Source organism: Colletotrichum karsti (genome assembly GCF_011947395.1).
Source record: "Colletotrichum karsti strain CkLH20 chromosome Unknown Scaffold12, whole genome shotgun sequence".
Taxonomy (NCBI): domain Eukaryota; kingdom Fungi; phylum Ascomycota; class Sordariomycetes; order Glomerellales; family Glomerellaceae; genus Colletotrichum; species Colletotrichum karsti.
Window position 1 is genome coordinate 454,062 of NW_024065912.1, and position 22,145 is coordinate 476,206.

A 22,145-nucleotide genomic window follows, 5' to 3' on the forward strand; every position below is an offset into this window, starting at 1 on the left:
GGGGTCGTTGAAGCAGATGAGGGTCTATTCTCGACGCAAAAAGCAAAGGGCCAAACGCAGGAGGCGAAGAGGGGATTCGCAAAGCCGGTAACAGTTGTTTCTCTGGACACGTTCGATGGCCGCACGCAGACGGACGGGATGTGGCTGCCGTAGAAAGATCGACGTCAGGGTCGATACTCGATCCGTGTGGTTTTCGCATGTCTCCATTGTCTCCAGTGTTGAAAGTTCAGCGGGGCCGGTATGGTCCCCGGGGCCAGTGGGAAGACGATGATGAGTGGCATGATGGAGGGATATGGTGTCTTCGTCATGCATAGGAGCTGTATAGATGAATCCGGACGATATTATGGTGGACAATGCGTGTGCGGAAGTGGGAGGACGGAAGTTGCGATGAAGGTGGACGGGATACTGGGTGTGTTCAGGGGAGGAATAGGGGGATACATGAAGTCTCACCCAATTGATATGCAGTCTTATGTAGCCTCTTATGCCGGTCTAGCAATGACGGGCGGCAGCTTTGCCATGTTGAGATAGCGCATGTCCGGGCTGGCCAATGCAAGAAGCCGTTTTCCAAATGGACAGCCGGGCCCGAGAGCTTAATGCCCCCCCCTCTCAAGTTCAAATTCAAGTTCCAAGACCAAGGAACCAATGGCCAGACCACCAAAGAGCCCCTTCTTTTTAAACATTGGGAGGTATTCATATCGAGGTGTACAGGGAAGATGACTAAAGACCCGGCCTCCGGTCACGGAAACATATGGCGAACGGACGCCGCAAGATCCAGGAGAAGGAGGGGAAACGAAGAAAAGAAAGTAGAGAACGGAGACAGCTGTTAAGTCCAGAGAAGTATGATGAGAACTCATCCGGTAAGGGAACCGGAGTCCTGCAAAATGACTGGCTGAGCTTCTACTGCGTACGGACTACGGATGTAATTAATGAGGTTTCTCTGTAAGTTGTGACTGGACTGGACATCAGATCAAAAAAGACGGCAAACCCCTTGTCGAAGCCCAGTTGTTTCAAGTCCTGCCACCCTTGCCAAACATGATGCAGGGAATTTCCAACAGAACGGTTTGCTGGTATGAGAACCAGCATGCAAAGAGAGAGATACAGCAACAGGAAGAGAAATAGAGACGAAGCGAGAACCAGCGGTTAGATGGAGCAATAAGACACTGGCTTACATAGATTTCCCCTGAAAAGTGACATAGCATGACCAACTTGGCTGAGGTGGCTGCATGTGTGCCTGAAATGAGGTGTGCACAGCATCTGCACCCAAGATGCAGACAGAAAGAGTGAGTACTGGACGCCCAAGGAAATGGAAGATTGCAAGGAAAAGAAAGCACGATTCCCCTACCCTGAACCCTCGACCCTCTCAAAGTCAAGCAAGGTCAAGGTTGGTGGCTTCTGTGATTCTGTCCTGTCTGGTTGTTGCGTTGCACCTGGTCCAATCTCTCCCGTCTCCTGCAGCATCTCTCACATGAGATTGAATTCTGATTTGTTTTAACACCAACAGCACGGCAAAAGGGGTCCCGGCCAATCTTTTTCCTACCCAGCTCCATCCAGCTCACTCATAATTTTTATTTTATTTTTTCTCTACTCACACCCGTCACTGGCAGTCTGCTGCCGCCTTCGTCATAATATTCACTCACAAAACTTTTGGGTAGATCCCTCCTCCTACAACCTCACCTCCACATCGCCTTTTCCTTCCTTCCTCATTCTTCTTTTCTTCCCCCCCAAGCCAACAAACTTTTTGAACAATTTTTGGGGGATCATCCATAATTTTATCGAACTCCGATCAGCGCCCCCAAAGTACAACATCACGCTCTCTCAGCCCTTGTCACTCCTTACGATCGCCAACGATACATTTCCCTTCGCCTTACTCGCCTCGCCGCGCCTCGCCGCCTCCTTCGCCAGTGCGCCATTCCCTGTTCTATTCATAGCCGGTTTCTTACCAGCCCAGCCCAGCAAGCCATCCAAACCAACCCCCCTCCTTCGTCAACACCAAGCATCGCTTTCCTGGACTGGCCTGACAACGGGACACACGAGCACCAACAACTGCGCCTGCATATGCTGGTGTGATTTTCTACTACATCACTCGACGACAAACATCCCGCGCGATTGATCGATCAGTTCCGTACCCAATTTATCCAACAAGCGAAATCCTTCCTCAGCTTTCCAACCGCGACGTTGACGCTCGTCTAATCAATCACCATCCACCACCCGGAACGCCCATCCTGGCAGCCCCGAAGACAATCTCGCGCCGCTAGAACCAGGACCCGGCCGCCCTTTTTTCAGCCGACGAAACAGCGGAGTCGCAATTTCATCCCCCGTCGCGCGGCGTCCACCAACAACAACGAGTGCCCAGCACCCGGCACCCAGCCTCTGGTCTCCAGTTCAAGTCTCCGTCTCCAGACCAAACCACGCCCGCCCTCGTCTGTTTCTTGGCAATTGCCCAACGCCCCCGGCTTTCCCTTACCCTCGCTCCATGATAGTGCCAGCGGTGCTACCAAGTGCCGCCCATACGTCGTCAACCAGGGGTCTCATTTTGCCGTTCTGACGGGCCCAAGTCAAGGGGGCTGGCTACCAGTCGCTGAGAAAAATAATCCAGAGTGACTGTGACGACCGCACGCGCGGAACGAGCACACTTCTGTACCACCAATACCACAACACGACCGACGATCCTGACGCCGAAGTCCCTGACGCCCAGGAGACACCCGTCACAAGAGTCACAAATCCGACATACGCTGACCCGGCTCTGCCTACTGTGCTGGCCCGCGACCTTATTCCAACATGACGAGACCTCACATTATTCGCGCTGGTAAGTTTATGCGACCCAAAACACCCGCGCCTACTTCCATTCCTCCTGGCGCAACACACTATTCCCTCCCAAAACACCAACTTCTTCCCCTTTCCCAATTGGCCCTGGTTTTAGGTGTCTGAGCTCTAGCCTGACACCGTCCTGGTCTACCGGCTGGAACCGCGGTCGATCAATCTTACAGAATTCCTCCCCCCCCTCTACACATCCACGGAGGAAAAGAAGAAAAACAACCCTCAATTGGCTGCTCCTTAGCTGGCATGTCACGCTGACCTCTTGCCTCTTTTGTCGCAATTACAGACACGATCGACCTACAAGATCACGAAGCACCGTCAGCGAAAGATCATCCCCGAGGCCCCAACGGCTCGCTTGGTCCACACCAGGCTGCGACGCTGCAAGAGGTCGCACAAGAATCCGCAGAAATCCAGGCGCGCAGCCCGAGGCTGTCTTGGACAAACACCGACGGCGACGACGACATCTCCGACTCGGACGATCTTGCGGGCGAGGACTCCAAGAAGCTCAGTGGTGGTACCATGGACGACGCAAGCAAAAAACAACAAGATGCGCTAGCAGTCGCGCAGAATGGCGGCATGGCGGGGAATATAGACGATGGAGACATGGACGACACGGACGAGAGCTTGGACGACGACATGATGGACAAGATCTCGAGTTCGCCCTCGATTGAAGATGGTGGGTACAATTTATTTACGATTCCGCATTCTTGGCCAAGAAGAGTCGATTCTCTTCCGGCCATGAGAGACCGCAACTCCCCTGTTTCTCCTTCTTTCAGCGAGACGTGGTCCTCATCTCCCTACACCGAAACTCCTGAATATCCACCTGCGTCACACTCCTATCAGCATAGCAAGGACTCTGCTTCAAACCGTCATCATCATCTTCGCGGTAAGTATCCCGAGTAGGACCGAGACACGGATGCGAACGGCCGATACGACGACCAGTTTCTCGACGAGCTATACGAAGAGCTATGCGATGGTAGAGACAGTGAACACGAACTGCACGACGATGGAGACTGGTATGCCCAGCAGAGCCAGGTCCACGAGGCAAAGTTCGGCCTGGACAATGTCGCACAACATGGACCGATTGTGGTTCGTCCCCTTCGACTGCGTGGATTTGGATCGGAAGATTTTGCGCAACGCCGAGCCGAGATGGAACGGGCAGAGAGAACAGAAAGAGCGGAATGGGATGAGGCAACCGGGTTCGACGCCGACGATGACGACATGCCGCTTACGATACCCTACGAGCCCTCGATCGATGATGATGATGATGACGACTTTTCTTTTTCTTCTAATGATTCTAGGTTCATAGTCAGCGGATGGGGCAATGAATGCTTACACGAAGCAGAGGACATCGATTTCGAATTCGTCTACGCGCTCCACACCTTCGTCGCGACCGTCGAAGGCCAAGCAAATGCCACAAAGGGAGATACCATGGTGTTACTGGACGACAGCAACAGCTATTGGTGGCTGGTCCGGGTGGTAAAGGACAGCAGCATCGGTATGACCCCCCGCCTCTTTTGCGTCAGCACATGCTAACAAAGGCGCAGGATATCTCCCGGCAGAGCATATTGAGACGCCAACTGAGAGGTTGGCGCGCTTGAACAAGCACAGGAACATTGACGTAGTCGCTCCCTCCATGGAAGAGATAAACCTTTCTGACTTAGATCAGCTTTCCGCCACAATGCTCGGAGACCAGGCTGGAGAGAAGTCCAAGAGCACGTTCAAGACTGCTCTGAGGAAGAAGAAGAAGACCGTCGCATTCGCCCCACCGACGTTTGTCGACTATTCGGACATTGACTATTCTTCGGATGAAGAGGATATGGACGAGCTGTTCTCTGGGCAACAGGGACAGCAGCAACAGCAACAGCAACAGCAACAGCAACAACAGGCTGCTACGCAACAGGCATCGACTGAGGAGGCGTTGGATGACGAGACAGCGAAGGTCGAACCATTGAAGCCGCGGACAATCAAGGAGGTCAAGGTCGCAGAGCCGACCAAGAAAGAGGAGGTTGTTGATGACGACACAAAACGCGACAGCGGCGAGATCTTTGAGAAGCCCGAAGGACCCAGCCGGTCAAGGAACGGCACCGTCAGGAACACCGACTCTTTCTTTAAGGACGAAACAGTCGAGACCAAGAAGATCTCGCTTACGCCCAATTTGCTCCGCGATGACAACAGCTCACGACCCTCGACGACGGAGAGCGTCAAACAACGGCCGAGTCTGGATAAGATGGACAAGGAGCTGCAACCTGATAAGAAGGAAGACAAGAAAAAGAAGGACAAGAAGCCCAGCGCCATCAGGAGTTTCTTCTCTCGTAAGGACAAGAAGAAGGTTGTTGACGATGACGACGAGTCCTTTGGGAAGAGGTCTATGGATATTGTCACCGAGTCTCAGGACAGAGAGTCGGAGGAGCAGCCGTCTTCTCCGAGAACAAGCGGCGGCTCTGCAGGTGGACCTGAGCGAGCGTCGAGCAAGCTTCAGAAGCAACAACCACGGGTGGAGCCATCGTTGACGAAGAAGGGATCAGTATCGACATCACAGAAGTCTGCTACTCGGGAACTTAGCGAGTTCATCTCAACTGAAGGCCGCCCCAACAACGTTTCAAATGTACCGCCTGCTTCCATGCGCATTGTGGAAGACGACTCCTCGGACGCAGATGCCGAACCTAAGCCGCAGCCCGAGATCAAGCACTCGCAAAAGTCGTCCTTGTCGAAGATCATCCCCTCCCGGAACAACGAGCCTAAGGAGCCTAAGCCGCAGAAAGTCACCAAAGCCAAGTCACGCGTGGAGCTCGACGACTTCGACTCTTCCGGCGAAGAGATTGACCCGTCAGGTCCTTCCGTACAGCAGCCAGTCGAGGAGAAGCCGAAGGACGAGAAGCTCACGCGACCCCTACCCGGTGCCTTCCCTGATAGCTACATGAGCACTCAGAGTGGCCAGACCGACAAGACGATTACCCCAACACAACCCCAACCGCAAACTCAGCCAACCACCGCGGACAGAGAAAAGGATCGTCTTTCCGAATCACCTGTGCAGGTCTCCCCAGTCACCATCAGCAACCCGCCTGCGCTTATGGTCGACACCTCCAGCCAGGACGGCCACTCTTCATCTCCGTCACCAGAGCTCATCGACGCCGATGAGGTCGGCAGACACCGCGCCCAAGACTCGATGACTGCAAGCTCAACCTCGACAGGGGGCAGCACCACCGGCAGCAGCTGGAATGATGCGAAGCTGCGGGCATTCTTCGATTCCAGCTCGGACATCCGTGACATGCTTGTCGTGGTATACGACAAGAGCGACGTTGCCCCCGCGGGACCTGAACATCCCGTCGCAGGAACGTTGTTCCGTGAACAAAACGCCAAGTTGGCGGAAATCACGACAGTAAGACTCACTCTTCTCTGTTTTATGATGAACGTACACTGACAGACTATAGCAACTTGATAACATGCTTGGCGATTGGCTAGCGCGCAAGCAGAGACTCAGAGGCACGGTATAGAGAGCCTCTTTACGAGCACCAGTTTTGTTTTGAACGGACAGCGAATTGTGTACAGTACCTTCTTGACTTTGTCGGCGTCCAGGTACCAAACGGATGGAGGGTTACGGATTGATGGACGACATTGAAAAAATCGTGGTCGCTGATATGAACCTTAGCACCATGGATAACTTGTGCGCGGATTTGCAGTTTCTTGTTTTTTTTTTCTTGAGATACGCGGACATACCAAGCTTCACGGCTCTTGTTTTTACCCCGTTCCTTTTCTGTTACCCTTCTTCTCTTTTGTTTAGAAACGCCTCGCCAACGTGCGTCGCGAACATAAGCATTAGCTTTGCATAGGTGTTTCGAAGCTTCCCCCTGTCGTGGATTCGAGGGAGGAACAAATTAGGCGCAGCGCTGTCTAATACCATTCGATTTATCTGCCAAGTGTACCCGATGCTGCATTGTTGCTACTCCTTGATGTACATGTCTGACGATGAGGAAGATAGTGGCTGATTCGAGACAGGACAAGGTCCTTGCGACCCCCCCTCGTTTCTAGTCGAGCTGCATCCATTCCCAATTCCCAATGCTTTTGCGGGTAAAACATGCAGCTGCGCGATGGGACGTAAGCTTTGCCCATCATCTGCAGGAAGCCGGGCACGGTGGGTTTGACCTCCGCAACGACCCGCCGGTGGTTCATCATCCGATCTGGGGGAAAAGCCGGACCCCGCACTCCCGCCCTTGCCGTCTCCCTCTCCATTCCGTCACTCAAATACAAGGGAACCCGACGTTTGACAGCCCCGTCCAGAAGATCTCATCCTGATGCGGCCCCGGGACCACAATCTAAGGGATACACAGCTCTCACCCACGGAGGTCACTCCGACTGCCATTTAAACAATGAGGATACCTAATCTCCTCACCAACATCCTCGCTTTCATGACAGGCCAATGGGACCAGATCAGCACCGTTTCGATTTCGGACCAGGAGCCCAGCTGGCATAGCTATGTCCGCGCCAGCAAATCTCAGACAATCACACCAACCCGCATCCTGCCCGACCTCACCCGCGGCTCCGTGAGTAACCCCTCTGGCCTGATCAACGGCGACGGCGGGCCGGCGATTCTCAAGCGGCCCTCGGACACGGATGAAGTCCCCTCGGTGACGGTGGACTTTGGGCAGAACACCGTCGGGATCCTGTCCATCTCTTTCAACGGCTCCTCGACGGGCGGGGGGAATGAGGGAGACGGGGAGCCTAGGCCGGGAATCCGCCTCGCCTTCTCGGAAACCTTACAGTTCCTCAGCAACGTGAGCGACTTCTCAAGATCCTACAACGGCGACACAATCACCCCCGGAAGCGAACAGATTGCCGTCAAAAAGGACCCTTACGTCTGGACCGCCAAACACGGCTGCCAGTTCCCCGACGGCCAGGGAAAGGGCCAGGTCTGCGTCGACGGCCTCCACGGCTTCCGCTACCTCCGCATCTACCTCGACGCCCTCCCCTCGGACGCCCCGCACACCGCGCCCCGCGGCGAGGTCCGCATCTCCTCCCTGAGCCTGCAGCTCTCCGCCTTCCACGGCACCCCGGACACCTTCGGCGGCCGGTTCGAGTGCAGCGACGAGCAGCTCACGCGGTGGTGGTTCGACGGCGTGTACACGAACGACCTGTGCGTCGACGTGTTCCGCGCCGAGGACGCGGAGCCGCGCGGCGCGGCGGGCGGGGGCCTCGAGGGCAAGCTCGTGATTCACGACGCGCCGAAGCGCGATCGCGACCCGTACGTGGGCGACCTGGCGGTCGCGGCGCTGACGGGGTACGTCTCGCACGGGGCGCTGGTGAGCGAGGCAAGCAGGAACGTGTTGGAGGACTTGGCGGTGCATCAGAGGGGTGACGGGTGGATTCCGCCCGCGAGCATGTGAGTTTGCCCAACGCCTTTAGATGGGGGAGATGTGGCGATACTGACAAATGTGGTGAAGCAACAATTACACGCTCCCGCTGTTCGACTATCCCCTCTGGTGGGTCGTCTGCAGCCACGACTACGTCTGGTACACGGGCAACGTGAGCTACCTGGACTCCTTCTACCCGAACCTGCTGGCCGTGCTGGACAAGTGGTACCCCTCCGTGACGAGCCCGGCCACAGGGCTGGTGACCAAGGGGCTAAACGGGACGAGCGGGTACGGCGACTATGCCTTCCTCCCGCGCCAGGGGCCCGTCACGTACTACAACGCCCTGTACGTGCTCGCGCTGCGCCGGGCGGCGGAGATGGCGGCGCAGGCCGGGAAGCCGGACGACCAGAAGAGGTGGGGCGACAGGGCGGACGCGGTCGCGAAGGCGCTGGGCGAGCGGAACTTTGACGCGAGCGTGGGCGCCTTTTTCGACGGGACGAAGGGGGGAGATAGCGATTTCGTGGCCGCGCACGCGCAGGACGGCAACAGCATAGCCGTCCTTGCCTCAGTCGTCTCCGGCGACAAGGCGAAGGGGGTGCTGGACTACTACGGCAAAGCGGCGTCGCGGGCGTACGGCAACGCCTTCTACGACTCGGACGCCGTCTCGGCGGGGTTCGGGCAGCGTGTGTACGCGTTCGTGTCGTACTTTGAGATGGCGGCGCGGTTCGAGACGGACGGGCTGGCGGAGAGCGCGGTGGAGGAGATGAGGCGGCTGTACGGGTCCATGAGCGGCGGGGACCCCGGGGTGACGTTCTGGGAGGGGATCGGGGGGCCGGACGGGCGGCCGTACGAGGACGGGTACACGAGCATGGCGCACGGGTGGTCGACGGGGGTGGTGCCGCTGATGAGCCGGTACGTGCTGGGCGTGAGGCCCACGAGTCCCGGGTTCAAGACGTGGAGCGTGATGCCGGTCCGGGCCGGGCTGGGGTGGGCGCGGGGCGTGGTGCCGACGCCTTCGGGGGCCGGGATCGGGGTCGATTGGAGTGATGGGGGAGACGGGTTTAAGGTGAGCGTGAAGGCGGAGACGGGGTCGAAGGGGGTTGTTGGTGTGCCTGTTGCGAACGATGGTGCGACGGTGGAGGTTGACGGGCAGGTTGTGTTTGGTGGCGGGGTTAAGCAGGGGAGGTTTGAGGGTGGGAGGGTTCTGGTTGATGTTGAGGGGAAGGGGTCGGATACGCCGGTGGTTGTTTCTGTTCGAGCTGTTTCTGAAGGATTATAATTGTGAGGTTGATGCCGAGGACTCTAGAGTGCTTTGACGAAGTTTCTGATGTCATTTGATAGTCGTATGAGTAGCATCGTTAGGATACCTGTTGCGTAATGTGCAGGAAAGATCTGAGTTGATTGCATATTCGTTGGCCAACGGGATCAAGGATTGTTTCTGTCACAGCCATGATGTTCTCGCCGCAGCATAATGACCGAAAAGAATAAACTCCATTCTAGATATATAAACTCGAGCAAGCATCCCAAAATCCCCGGGTGCTTCGGTTGACAATCGAGTGCGTAAAAGGGTATCTAAATCATACTTTCTTGCCGCCAGTCGTATCAGAACGGAAGAGCAAAAAGAAGTGCTCTCAAACGAAACCGAATCAGCGAAGAATGCTTTCCGAGCAGCATTTTCCAAGAATTCCAAAAAAAGAACGAAAACACGACGCAATGCTTGCACCAGCCATTCGTGTCATTCATCACGCCTAATTTTCTTCCAAGTTGCCGATTTTGTCTTTCCGTTGTTTTGCCAAGTTGCAATTTTGAAACCTCCCGTTTTTGTGTAGCTCAATCTCGTGCGGTAGACATCTGCCCTGCCTGGGTTCAGGGGTACGACGGCGGTGCGCCGTTGCTGGTGCCTTCCATGACGTTGAAGTTGTCCATGGCCATGTACTCGAGGAGGTCGAGGCCACCGACGTTGACACCCTCGGCCGTCATCGCGACGGCTGTGTTGTCCATGTTCTGGAAGAAGGCCGGACCTGTGGGGAGGTACCACATCTCGTTACTTGGGTTGTTCCAGTCCGTAGAGTCGAACAAGTTGTCCATTCCGGACGTCGAGCCGGCCGTGTTGTTGGTAGTGGTGTTGTTATTATTGGTGGTGGTTTCCGGGTGGGGTGCCGGGGTGGAGGGGCCGAGAACGGAGGCGGCTCCGGAGGGATAGGGAAAGTTTCCTGTTGTAAGGTCAAAGGGCGTTGCTGAGATGGCGTTGGGGTCTTCTAAGACGTCGATTAGTCACATAAACACCTCCTAAAACGGACGCAAGCCTTACCATGAGTACCGAGTCCCAGTTTGCCAGGATGGTTGGACCAGTTCTGGCCACCGACACCGTTGACCACCTGACCATTCGCAGCACCAGCGCCATCGGTGACACCATGGGGATCTGGGCTTCTTCCATCCGCAGATGCATGCCCCAGTGTAGGCGCCTGAATGAAACGGTTACGAAGACGCCGAGTCAAAGACTCCAACAAGTCAGCAAAGCGAATGCCCAGATGAACGTCGTCGACGACACAGTTGCGGAGCGCTTCAACAGTCTGGTCCATCAAGTCGATGCTCATCTTCACATCGGACCGCGGCGCACCAAGTGCGAAGGTCTTAAGCAAGAACATGGCGCCGCTGATGATGCGGAAGTAGGTCCTGACAGGGGCATGTTTGAGGTATTCTCCTGGAAGAAGACCCTCGACCACGGTCCTGAGCAGGTTGCGGCTACCGCTGATGACTTCCTTGATGTACTCCTGGTCGGTCGCGCCGAAGCCACCAAGCTGTCCCAGGGGCAGCTTTCCAAAGTAGTTCTGCGTCTGCGGCGAAAGCTGCGCAGCGCTTCCTGCGTTGTGATTGCCGTGCGCGACATGGCCTGCGCGCTCGGCATTGTTGGTGCAACGCTCAACGACTGCCTGCAGAGACAGCGAGTTGACGTAGATGCGCACGTACTCGTACTCGATGGTGAGAATGTGCCTGATGTACGGTGGCAGCCTGTACCGCTCGAATTCTTTCCACCAATCTTGCAACAGGGGCTGGAACTCCTTCAGGAGGTCGGTGTACTTGCCGCTCTGGATGATGTCGGTGGTATGCTTTCGAGATCTGAAGAACTTCTCGTTGCCAATATGCATGGCGTTGCTGATCCCAGCCCAGCAGTGAATGATCTGGTCATCAAGCTCGAGGTCGGGGATGTAGTTGAAGGCGTTGGACATCGAAGACGGGTTGGTGCCCGGGGTTGTACCTTCGGTTGATACCGGACGGCGGCGAGTCACGGCCGGGTCGCTCTTGCGCAGGACCTCAGGAACCATACTTGTCCAACCAAGACGACCAGCAAGCTGGGTAAGATAGATCAACAGCAAGCGCTTGATCCGGTTTGCGCGCTGACGGTACGTCTCCTCCTCGTACTCTGGGCGAGTGATGGCACCGTCGCGAAGTAGCTCGTCAATATCGTCAAAGACCCCGAGCTCGTAGGCGAGGCCCATGGCGGTGCTGAGAAGCATCCAGCACATCCTGTCGCTTCTCCAAGCGGGTTCGAGCCAGCTATCGAGTCTGCGCCCGCCAATGTTGGCCGATGGCCGCTGGTTTCCGTTCTCATCGGTGCTGATCAAATCGCTGCCTTCGTATGAGGGGAGCATCAGCTCATCGATGGCCTCAGCCGGAGGAAAATGAAGCGCGCGGGGGTGCCATTCCGTGAGAATCATCAGAGACTCGACGGTGCCCAGCGTCCGCAGGCTTCCCTTCCTCATACCGCGCCAAGGCGCCGTGCTGCTCGTCTGATCCTCGATGACCGACGAAGCCCCTGCCATTGCAGCAAATCCACCTCCAAATGCCTCCTGGCCCCAAAGACATCTTTCGATCATTCCCCGGAGGTAGGTCCAGAGCTGTTCGTGAATCGCATGAGATCGGCAGTGTCCACCTGTACCCGGAATCTTTCGATACCTCGATGAAATGGTGAGGAGGGTGATTGTAAGAATGGGCTCTTCCGTCAGGAGAGTAAGATGCGACGCGGGGTTTCGGAACGTCGGCGGAGAGATGGGTGTAAGTGGTGAAAGATATTCGTAGTAACTGCCCATGTTAGTACCAGCGTGCAGATGGACAATATGAAGTCTTACTAATCGATGTACTCAATGGCCTCCTGCGCGGAAAACCAACCAGCCCTGACAAATCTGAACCTCCCCCAAGCCTTGACCGCATCCTGGTATCCAGGCTCCCCAGAAAGGTCCCGCTTCGTCGAGAGCAGCTCCGGATCGATGGGCTGCGCCTCCGGCTGGACGGACACGGACGGCCGGCCGGCGCCCATGGGCTTCATGGTGGCTCCCGGGGTCACAATCACGGGCTGCGGAGGCATGGCCGGTATGGAGGCAACGCTCTCGTGGCGCTTGTGATGGTTCGTCGCGGGGCTGTGGGCCGGGGGGTAAGCAGCCGCGTCTTGGACGATACGGAGCTGGACTGACCTATCCGTGGCCGCCTTATAGAGCAGGTCCAACGCATCGTGGGGGCCGTAGACGCCGGGGCGCATGAGATCCGCGGCCTCGTGGTTCTCCAGCTGGGCATTGGGCTCGTCCTCGAAGGTCCCGAACTCTGCGCGTCGGCTGCTGTCCGCCTGGCTGACGGTGCTCGGGGTGACGGCGCCGTGTGAGCTCGTGGGGACACCGGGGTCGGTCGGTCGACGAAGGGGCTGGGTTCGACCGATGGAGCCGCCGGGAGTGAGAGGGACTTCGCTGTAGAGTCGGCGGTCGATGGCAACGGGAGGGCTGTCGCTGACGTGGAGGCGCTTACGGCCGTTTCGTATGGTATACTCGTCGACCTCTTCGGGCTCGTCTACGCCGTCCTCCGTCTTGCGCTTTCGTCTCGTAGCGCTGAAGTAACATTCTTTGCTCTCGCGGCGGCATCGTACGCAGGGAGGGTCGTGGGGATTGTCGACGCTTCCCAGGTCGCAGCGGACTTTCCTCCGACGACATGGGATACAGGCCTGATAGACGCGCTTATGCTGTGCTGAACCAGGCTGGGCAGCGGCGGCAGCGGCTGAAGACGGGGCGGGAGGAGCAGCAGCAGCTGAAGTGGCAGGAGGGTTGGATGTCGTCGGGCTCAGGTTGTTTGCTGCGACGTATTGGGCCATGATGGGCCGGGCAGAGACGTGCTGGGCTGCACTCGTGGGTCGATAGCACTGGGCTGATTGAGGTCTGGCTTGGATGATTGACTCGGTCGGTTTGCAACGGGATTATGGAGGGGGGATCACTGAGTAAAGCGGCTTGGGGTGGGAATGGAAGCCGAAAAAAAACGGCGGGCCCTGGGTTTTGTCGGCCAGCTGGAGGTGGAGACCCCGAGTGTGGAACCTCGCTCTGTGAACCGTCAATGGTTGGATCCTGAGCTTCGCGACTGGGGGTGCGGGGTTCAAGCTGGGTCCTTGGGGAGGTACCCGTAGCTCCAGCTAGGCAGGTGCTTTCCGTGAACCGTACCTACCATTTTGGGTAGAGAGAAAGATACGTACCGCCAAAATACAACACCGAGAGTGAGACTGACCTACTTCACAGTAGCCCTCTGCCCGGTAAGCTGCAATGATTATCTCGTCTGGTATTCGCGGAGACGGTTTCCAAACACAGAGCGTATGGGTACTCGTGCACTGCACCTCAACACACAGCTGGAGCGAATCGGCGATGGCCAACTTCGGTGCCTGGCCTGCTCTCCTCGGCTTGCTGCTGCTGCTGCTGCTGCTGCTGCTGCTGATGGCGATGATGATAATGCTCGGTTGAGGGGTGCCGCTCCAGTAAGACACCGAGGATTTCCAAAGATAACAGGCGTCGTCGACGAAGTACAGGGGATCTGTTTGTCGGGCTCTGATTGGCGAGGGCCGACGAGGCCAGTTCAAAGACGACGATAATGGTGTAACAGCTCGTCAAACACCGCCGCCGTGGGGGTTTGATTCAACAGAATGCGATGCGCAATTGAGATGAAGGAAGGGAGATTCGCACCAAGCAAAGACTCGCCTCTGGCCTGTTAACCCCGAATTGATGATAAAATTCGGACAGTTGGACGATGCCTGGACACGAGACACGCAGCAGCAGCAGCAGCAGCCTCTAACGTTGATTCCAATACCTAATCGCTTCAGTACTTTAGGTAACATGTACTTTCGTCTTCATGTACGGCGTCGTCGTCCTTCCCGATCCTGCCTGGCTGGTTTGGTTGATACTTGCCCCTCCGGGCCAGAATGTACATTAAGACCATCGCCCGGCGCCGCGCCAGAGAAGTTCCTAGTATCCTCGGCGCCCTCGGTGTAGTAGGTAAATCAAAAGTGAGATCACCAATACCAGCAAGACCTCCTCATCCGCCCCCGCCTTTCCATCGAGAATGGAACATGGAGTCTGGAATCCGGGGAATTTGGAGAAAAGACGGGAAGGGGCCCACGAAAGCCCGGACCAACCGGCACCACGATCCTCACTCATCTCATCGCAAATCACCTGCCCCCAAGCCAAACATTCTTTTTCCATTATCCCACTCACCTTGAGGCACCTCAGAAACACAAACCAATCCTTTACGAGGGGGCGTCATCCTTGCATGCATCGCACCAGCGCGACGACCTAGGTACACTTACCTACCTAGCCCACCGCTGCGCTGTCCCCCGCCCCCCAAGCTCTCACCTCACCTCACCTCACCTCACCCCAGGTTTCCTACCCGGTTCCCCCCCGCGCGCGCGCCACTGACCACGAACTGCGGCAGCTCGAGGTCACGTTCACGTTGACCACAGGGCGCAGCATCCGGTCACGTTCACTTTCACCGAGACCAACCGGGCATCCGAGCTTTTTTTTTTCCTCTGCGAAAAATTGTCATAACAATGGTCATGTATCTGAACTTGCTTCACCCACCCGGCTCGTCCCAATTACCCATCACCCCCTGTCTCAGAGATCAAAACGTGGGGCCTGGGATCTTTCATGACAAAGCCAGTGGTCCAAGGCTTTGGAATTCTGCTCGAATATCTCGTCAATTGACCGAGCTGGTCCGGGCCCTATGGAACTCTATGCAGGTACCGGCCAGCTGTTTTCTGGTCCCGTGATATATCTCCGTCACACTTACACGACAACTAAATCGTTACTTGGACTCCGAGGATCATCTCAATTCTGGCGGTGAGCCCGAGCTTGTCTCTTGATGATTTGTGTGTGTATATTAGGCCCAACTACCCAGTCATCTGTTTCGAGCAACCTCAACCCCGTGTAGTCTGGCCATGTTCGAATTCAGACAAACTTGAACTGCGTGAAGCTGTTGACCGTCGCCTTCTCGACCTCAGATCTCAGTCATCGACCTCACATATTTACCGGGCATCGCACTCATCGATAAACATGGAAGTTTCCGGGAACACAAACACATTTTCTATAAACGTCTTCACCCAAATCGGACCGCGCATTAAAGCCATGTGATAGCTAGATGTACAGATAGCCTACAACAAGCACCCTTCTTCGCCGGGCCGGCTTATTGCCATATGCTCACTCGCCCTGCAACTCGCCTTCCTCGCCCCATCTTGCTAGACATTTTGAAATGCCGCCCTGTGGAATGAGCTACCATGACAAGCATTGTTGTCGCTCTAGTACTCAGTTGCCCGACATTCGGACCCCACAACATGTCCCGTCCAAATACCTCGCCAAATGCTCAGTTCGCCTTCGCTGTAGCTGCCGTGTCAGTCTGCTCCACATTCGTCGGCAAAGGAGCAGGAGGAGCGTCGCGGGCGACCTCAGGAGAATCATCGTTTTCGTCGATAGGTCCGGGCTCCTCCTCCAGAGTCCCGTCCAGTGTTGTTGGCTTGAAGTCTCCATTGTCAATAGACGCCGGGTCATGGCCGCGACCGCTGTTGCTAGCCGAGACTCCAATGGCAGGCGTACCTCCATCAGCGATTTTCTTCTTCGTGTCTTGAACGATCTTCTCAGCCTCGCTGACTTTGGCTGCGTTCGAGGGGGGAGGCCGCTCAACACCAACGGAGCTCTCCTTGTCGTTCTGGCTTTCTAACAATGCAGCCTTATCCAAACGAACAATCATACAGGACAAATTGTCCGTACTAAAACGATTCAGCGCATGGTCAACCAGGAGCTTGGACGCCTCCACCGGGTCCTCTAGATTGCGAACGAGGTCAACCGCCTCTTGATCAGAGCAAACATCCCACAGCTGTCACAGTGTTAGTCATCTGTAGAAGAGCGGGATGGACCTCAAACTTACTCCATCGCAAGCTATGATGATGAACTCGTCACTCTCGGGCTGAATGACAGTCTCGGTCGTGTACGGGTGGCCCGTGACGAGATCCTTCATATAGGTGTCGCCGAGGGCCCTCGTCACAGCCAGAACACCGTTGACGCGGTTGTTGAGTATCAGACCACCGGCGTTAGCTATACGTTTTCCTTCGTTCTCGTCACTACCCTTGTGGTCGTACGACAGACGCAGAGCTTTGCCGGCGCGGCAGAGAATGATGCGCGCATCTCCAACGTTGGCCGTGTAGAGCACGCGCTGGCGGCTGGCCGAGTTCTTAAGCTTGGCATGGGTTGCTTCGGGACTGGTGGCAGCGGCCTTGTCGTCTGCGGGCTCTTCTGACGTGAGCTTAGCAGCCTTCGTGGCAGCGGCGGTAGCCGGCGCAATTGCCTGAGAGCCAGTCGCAGACCGATCACTCGGTACTCTGTCCTCCCAACGTAATACGGCGACGGCAGCAGTGCATCCACTGTTCTTAAGAGGGAGCTTTTCCAACTGCGCGTCGACCGAGGTGAAGGTCTGGTCGAGCAACTCGGGGATGGGGCCGTTCGGGTTCTTGCGAATGACATCTTCTAAAATAAGGTGCAGCTTTTTGCCGCACCAGTCAGCCGCGAATGTGCCGGCGTGGCCGTCAAAGATGGCGAAGTATCCGTTGTCGGTCTCGACCATGTCCTGGGGCGTCTCCTTCTCATCTGCGGCCTCGGCCTTCTTACCCTCGAGGGCAGGAGCCGGGGTATAGAGGAAGTTGTAGAGAAAGGCATGGGTATCCTCCATGGTCCGACGGCATTTTTTGTTCCTATCCTCCCAAACGCCGACACGGAACGTGGAGCGGGGACCGGGGATGGAGTCGCCGGCCGAGTTGTTGTGCTGACCCTGGGGCACGACGAGTGCGGGGTCCTGCTTGCCCAGCTTCTGCAGAGGAGTCTGCGCACTCACGTCGGAGTTGGATCGGCCGACCTGGGAAAAGTTGAGGGTATTCTTGGCGTGAGCAAGCAGGCCGGCAGCCTTGCTGGACACACCGCTGGCGCGGCGCTTCTTATCGGTCGCTCCATCGGTCTGACGTCCCGGAGGACTGCTGTTTCCGCTCCTCTTGTCCCCGCTGGCGGCCTGGTCGTTCGGCTTGGACTGGGCCGCGGCGCCCTTGTCGGCGTCGGGAGAAGGGGACTTGCGATCCTCCTTGGAGTCGCTCTCCGCCTTTGGCATTGAACTTGAGCCGCCGCCGAACATTCTAGTCAGCAGACCACTCCCCTGATTGGAGAGGCTGCGACGCTTGCTTCCTGCCAGTTTAAAGAACCTGAAGAGAGGTCAAGGGTACCGTCCCGAGCGCACAATCAGTCGAGTGCGATGGGGGTCGCAGGAGGGTTCGTCTTGGTCGTCGGTCGTGGGTGTCGCCGGAAAGGGACTGTCGCGAGGTTGGAGTCTGTCAAGGAAGAACTGGCGTCAGCTTTGAGGTTATGAGAGCGTTATGTTCGTCGGATTCATGGAGGGGCAGGGTGGTCCGAGGCCGACCGGGGGCTAGGGGAATAGATCGGGCCCGACGTTAGATGCAATGCAGACGAGGCGTCGGACTGTAAGGGAAAGGATAGAGTGAAGAAAGCTGGTCAAGCTATGTCTCCGAGCGCGGACGGTTTCGCCACATAAGCACCTGCTGGTCGCTGTGATGAAGTTGAGAATGTGGGGATAATACCAAGCACAGGCCGGGAAATAGGCGCCTTGAAGACGGGCCGCAATAGAGACAGACGGTGACGATGAAAAGAAAGACGGGAGCATGCAGGTTGACGTGCAATGGTGGTAGCGACCAAGGGTGATGGGTGACGTAGGGTGAGATATGTTTGGAGGGGTGGGAGGGTAAGGGATCAAGATGGCAGTCGGGAAGCCTCAGTACATTCCGTTACTCACAGAAGTGACGTACCCAACGAGACGGAACGCCGGGACGATTGGATGCTTGTTGTGAGGAGAGACGAGAGAGGGCGTCAGGTGTAGGAGATGCAGTTTGCCCCCCGCGATGGCAAAGGCTGCGATGTCGTCTAGGAGAGGAGAGATAGGTTGGTGAGACGGTACGAGGAGAAAGTGTGGTGGTGGTGAGGTGTACGTCGGGAAAGACAAGGTTATGTGGTGAGGCAGATGCGAATGTAGGTTGCTGGGTGCTTTTGCTGCTCTGCTCTGCGCTGCGCTTGCTGGTTCTCCGCACCTTTAGTGTGCAGGACCTGAGGAAGAGGGGGGATGTTTGGTTGGAGGGGGGAAAAAGGCAGCTGGAGAGCAAGGAAGCCGGCGGGAACGATTCGCAGGGTCGCTTTCTTAGCGGCGCTTACCTTGACTGTGACTTGACTCCACGCACTTCCACTACCAGGCAGGTATCCGTATTATTGTTGTTTCTCACGGCGAAGACCCTGCCTTGAATACTTTAGCACTCGAAATGCAGTGCATGCACCTTATGGCAATGGATGTCGCAACAACAGCTCGTCCTGGCCTGAGCTTCCAACTCTTACCTTACTCGGTCTGCACGTTGTCGGGGTATATTTGCGGGTGCGCTGGCGTCTCGTCTGTTCTCCGATGTCTTGACCTCGTCCGTTCTGTTCCGTTCGTGCTGACCTGACTACCTCGCCCTGCACGATCTCGCGGGATATCGTGCTGCCCTGCGTTGTTAGGTCTCGGCTGGGGCGGAGACGCTCCGTCTGGATCTGGCTGAATCCGTAACCTGGGGCGTGATGGATGGATGGCCGTGGATTCGAGTTAGGCGTTACGGAGAAGAAGCGGGCGGGAATCTGAATCTCGGCCAAGAAGTACCTTACACGGAGGCGTTTTCGCTATCCTGAAGTGTCTGATGTCCGGTACGCGGTTTAGGATTTCCGGGTGGACGGAGAAGGGGATGATGAGATGACTATGGACACTGAAAGAAATCCCGCCGTCAACTGCCTCCTACTACTAATTCCTTCTGCTCTTTGCCTTCTTGCCACATCACCTGCCCCAACCCCGTCTTGATCGTCTAGAAGGGCGAGGTGGCCGAGTGACCTCACTCTGAGACCCAATGCTGGAAAGTTGCTAGTCGAACCCGGCCTTTCCTCTGCCGATCACCAGCCCCAGTGTCCCGAGCCCGATCCCTTTCAATGGAGACTTTCGGCAGCTTTCCAAGCCAGGGCATTTCTTCACAACCCCATGGGATTTCTAGGAGAGTGGGAAGTTTGTGTTTTGGAAGTCAAACGGATATACGAACATACGCCTGAGGGGGCTTCCCAGTTCGCATGAACGATTCAAGAACACCTCCAATTCAACATTCCCTCCCTTCTGGCACTGGTGCCCATCGGTTTTTCGGGACTATGCCGGATGGAAGAATCAAAGCGCCTCGCAATGCGCCCGAACCATGGTTCCTCACGGAGACCTGAAGCCGCCATCTCGCTGCCTCAACTGCGGCTGCCGAGGCCACGGTAAGGCCCCTCTCACGAAGCTTAGGTCGGGCGCCAAGTAGCTTCAGCCTTTGTTCTTCGAGGTTAGAAACGCCCTGGTGAGCTAAGGAGCACATTCAAAGAGTAGCCGCCAGCAGCGTCAATTACTAAGGCAGGGGACACACGCGGTGGAGGCTATTATCATGACACGGCATATCCTCTTCAGCATACCTTATGCTCGCCTTGCCTGCTGCGTATCCCCTCAGCTCCCACGGCGTGTTGGCATGCCAGCTCAGCTATGAACCCTGGTTTGGGGCGGGGTTCGGTCAGGAACGTCAGGCAGGTACCCTGCCCTCCATCGATATTTTTGTTCGCTTTCGCCTCGCAAACATGAGCAACGTGTTGCTCCGAGAATTCGGGGTCCAATATTGGGGTCCAGTTCCAACTGCTGGGTTGGGCCGGAAAGAAACTGTGAGAGATCTGACAGAAGACAACAGACCTGGCCCACAATTGCAGTGTGTGACTCGGAGCATCGGTGCCGATATGGCATTCTGCGAATTGCGTGCAACCGACATGTTTCGTGGGTGACAAGCTTTTTATTGAAAATGAGGTAGTCCACATCTCCGTCTTGTGAGTCTTTAATCGCCTGTTGGGTCCAAACAGGAGGGACAAGAGTCGACAAAAGGCCGGAGAGCCAAATAAGACACTAAGGTACAGAATTTACAGCCGAAGCATCCCATCTGTCAATATAGTAAATGATGCGGCAACATTCAAGCAGAGTTGCAAATTGTAGCCTGGGAACAGAAGCAGCAACTAATGTCAGCTTGACCCGATGGTCAACTCAGGCATCATGGCGGGGCCAGTCGGATTGCTGTGGACAAATGACGCAATGTTCCGATGCAACCTGCCGACTGCCAGCGCAGAGCCCGCCTGGCGGCCACCGACACCACTTGGAAAAAGTTGCTGCATGAAAAGAAACGCCCGCTTCGGGAAACGAAAAATAAGTGCGCCTTCCCCCTATCCTAGGGACTCCGTACCGTATGTGACAAAACAAGCTTGCTGCCCAGGATTCCCCATCATCCGTCGTCGTTGCCGCCCACAAAACATCGTGACTGCGTTGTTGTCGTCGAGTGTTACCACGGCTACCGCCTGAGACTGTCGAGACGGGCCTGGAGGTCGTCGTCGCCCGGATCCGCACCTCCGCCTCCACCGCCGCCGACTGCTTGAGCAATTCTGCTTTCCGGTACCGCCGCAGTCTGCATCCCAGACGGCGTTTCTCCGAGCTGCATGACCCGCTGTTAGCCTGCGATAGTCCGTCCCGAAGTCGGCACTCCTGCTTACCGCTGATGTCAAGTCGACTCCGATCTCTTCCAGAACTTGCTCGACAACCTCCTCGCCCTCTTCCTCAGCACCGACATCCATGGCATCGTCCATGACGTCGTCCATCATTTCCTGTCGCTGATCCATAATGTCGTTCTCGCGCTCGAATTCCATGGCGATGCGCTGGAGGGCGGGGAGGTTCATCGATCGGTTCATGCTGCCGAGGGCGACCGTGGCGCCCTTCATGGCCTGCATCATCTGCTCATTGGTACGATAGGTCTGTTGCGAAGCGCTCGTTAGTCGTCTGCATCTGAAAAGCGTTATCGGGGGCACCGTACCTGCAGCCTGAGCGAGATCTTCTGCAACTGACTGCGCATTCCGTAAAACTTCTCAATGTATCTGTCGAGGGCATCAGTCAGCGTCGACCGTTACCGAATCGAAGATGCGCTGCTAACCTTCGTGTTCGAACCAAATCCTTGGCCTGAATCTTGCAAGCGCCCATCTGTCCCTTCTGGGCACTTTGCTTGATCTGCGTGATCAACTGCTTCTCCTGCTTCTCAAGCTTCACACGAATCTGGTCCAGCTCGCGAATCGCCTTGTCCAGCATGCGCTGGTTCTTGCGCAGACGCTCCGCAGGCGTCATGCGCTTGCCAAACATGTACTCCAAAATCTACGTCGCGATATTAGCAGTTGATCCGCAGCGGGGAAGAGGCGCACGGCGTACATTCATCGTGAAAGTCGGGGATCGTCGAAGCCAGGCGGGCAGTGATTGTGTCGAAGGTGGACCTGGAGGTCAATCGCAGCGACGATGACGAGGTCGGGCGTCTGTCTGGGAGGATGTGTCGTCGGGGAGGTTGATTGATATTCGGGTTGCCTAGCAGGTATCCGTACTCACAACGACAAGAAGTCAAGTGAATGGAAGTACGTACAACAGCTTGGCACGGCGTAACACTGGAGCGGCGGGATTACGCTGTGACAGGCGCCCAGCCCAGCCAGGTGCCCGCCTCCCGTCAGTGACCTGACCTGATTA

General features: G+C 56.4%; 5 protein-coding genes across 5 annotated transcripts; 2 read left to right on the forward strand and 3 right to left on the reverse strand.

Moving 5' to 3' along the window:
• Positions 1–3,195: 3,195 nt before the first annotated feature.
• On the forward strand, positions 3,196–6,314 carry CkaCkLH20_04523 (SH3 domain-containing protein; the record flags this gene model as incomplete). The annotated part of the gene is made up of 5 exons (XM_038887242.1): positions 3,196–3,493; positions 3,594–3,703; positions 3,760–4,315; positions 4,365–6,199; positions 6,252–6,314. 5 exons carry the CDS (start codon positions 3,196–3,198, stop codon positions 6,312–6,314), a joined length of 2,862 nt encoding a protein of 953 aa, XP_038747408.1.
• An 873-nt stretch (positions 6,315–7,187) lies between these two features.
• Positions 7,188–9,447, forward strand: CkaCkLH20_04524 (alpha-L-rhamnosidase; the record flags this gene model as incomplete). Its single annotated transcript, XM_038887243.1, has 2 exons — positions 7,188–8,197; positions 8,259–9,447. The coding sequence occupies 2 exons, from the start codon at positions 7,188–7,190 to the stop codon at positions 9,445–9,447; spliced, it is 2,199 nt and encodes a 732-aa protein (XP_038747409.1).
• Positions 9,448–10,034: 587 nt separating this feature from the next.
• Positions 10,035–13,305, reverse strand: CkaCkLH20_04525 (fungal zn binuclear cluster domain containing protein; the record flags this gene model as incomplete). The annotated part of the gene is made up of 3 exons (XM_038887244.1): positions 10,035–10,426; positions 10,480–12,251; positions 12,299–13,305. 3 exons carry the CDS (start codon positions 13,303–13,305, stop codon positions 10,035–10,037), a joined length of 3,171 nt encoding a protein of 1,056 aa, XP_038747410.1.
• Positions 13,306–15,827: 2,522 nt separating this feature from the next.
• Positions 15,828–17,639, reverse strand: CkaCkLH20_04526 (protein phosphatase 2C; the record flags this gene model as incomplete). Its single annotated transcript, XM_038887245.1, has 2 exons — positions 15,828–16,337; positions 16,389–17,639. The coding sequence occupies 2 exons, from the start codon at positions 17,637–17,639 to the stop codon at positions 15,828–15,830; spliced, it is 1,761 nt and encodes a 586-aa protein (XP_038747411.1).
• Positions 17,640–20,937: 3,298 nt separating this feature from the next.
• CkaCkLH20_04527 (Snf7 family protein) lies at positions 20,938–21,881 on the reverse strand (the record flags this gene model as incomplete). The annotated part of the gene is made up of 5 exons (XM_038887246.1): positions 20,938–21,078; positions 21,137–21,394; positions 21,454–21,514; positions 21,571–21,785; positions 21,840–21,881. The coding sequence occupies 5 exons, from the start codon at positions 21,879–21,881 to the stop codon at positions 20,938–20,940; spliced, it is 717 nt and encodes a 238-aa protein (XP_038747412.1).
• Positions 21,882–22,145: the final 264 nt, after the last annotated feature.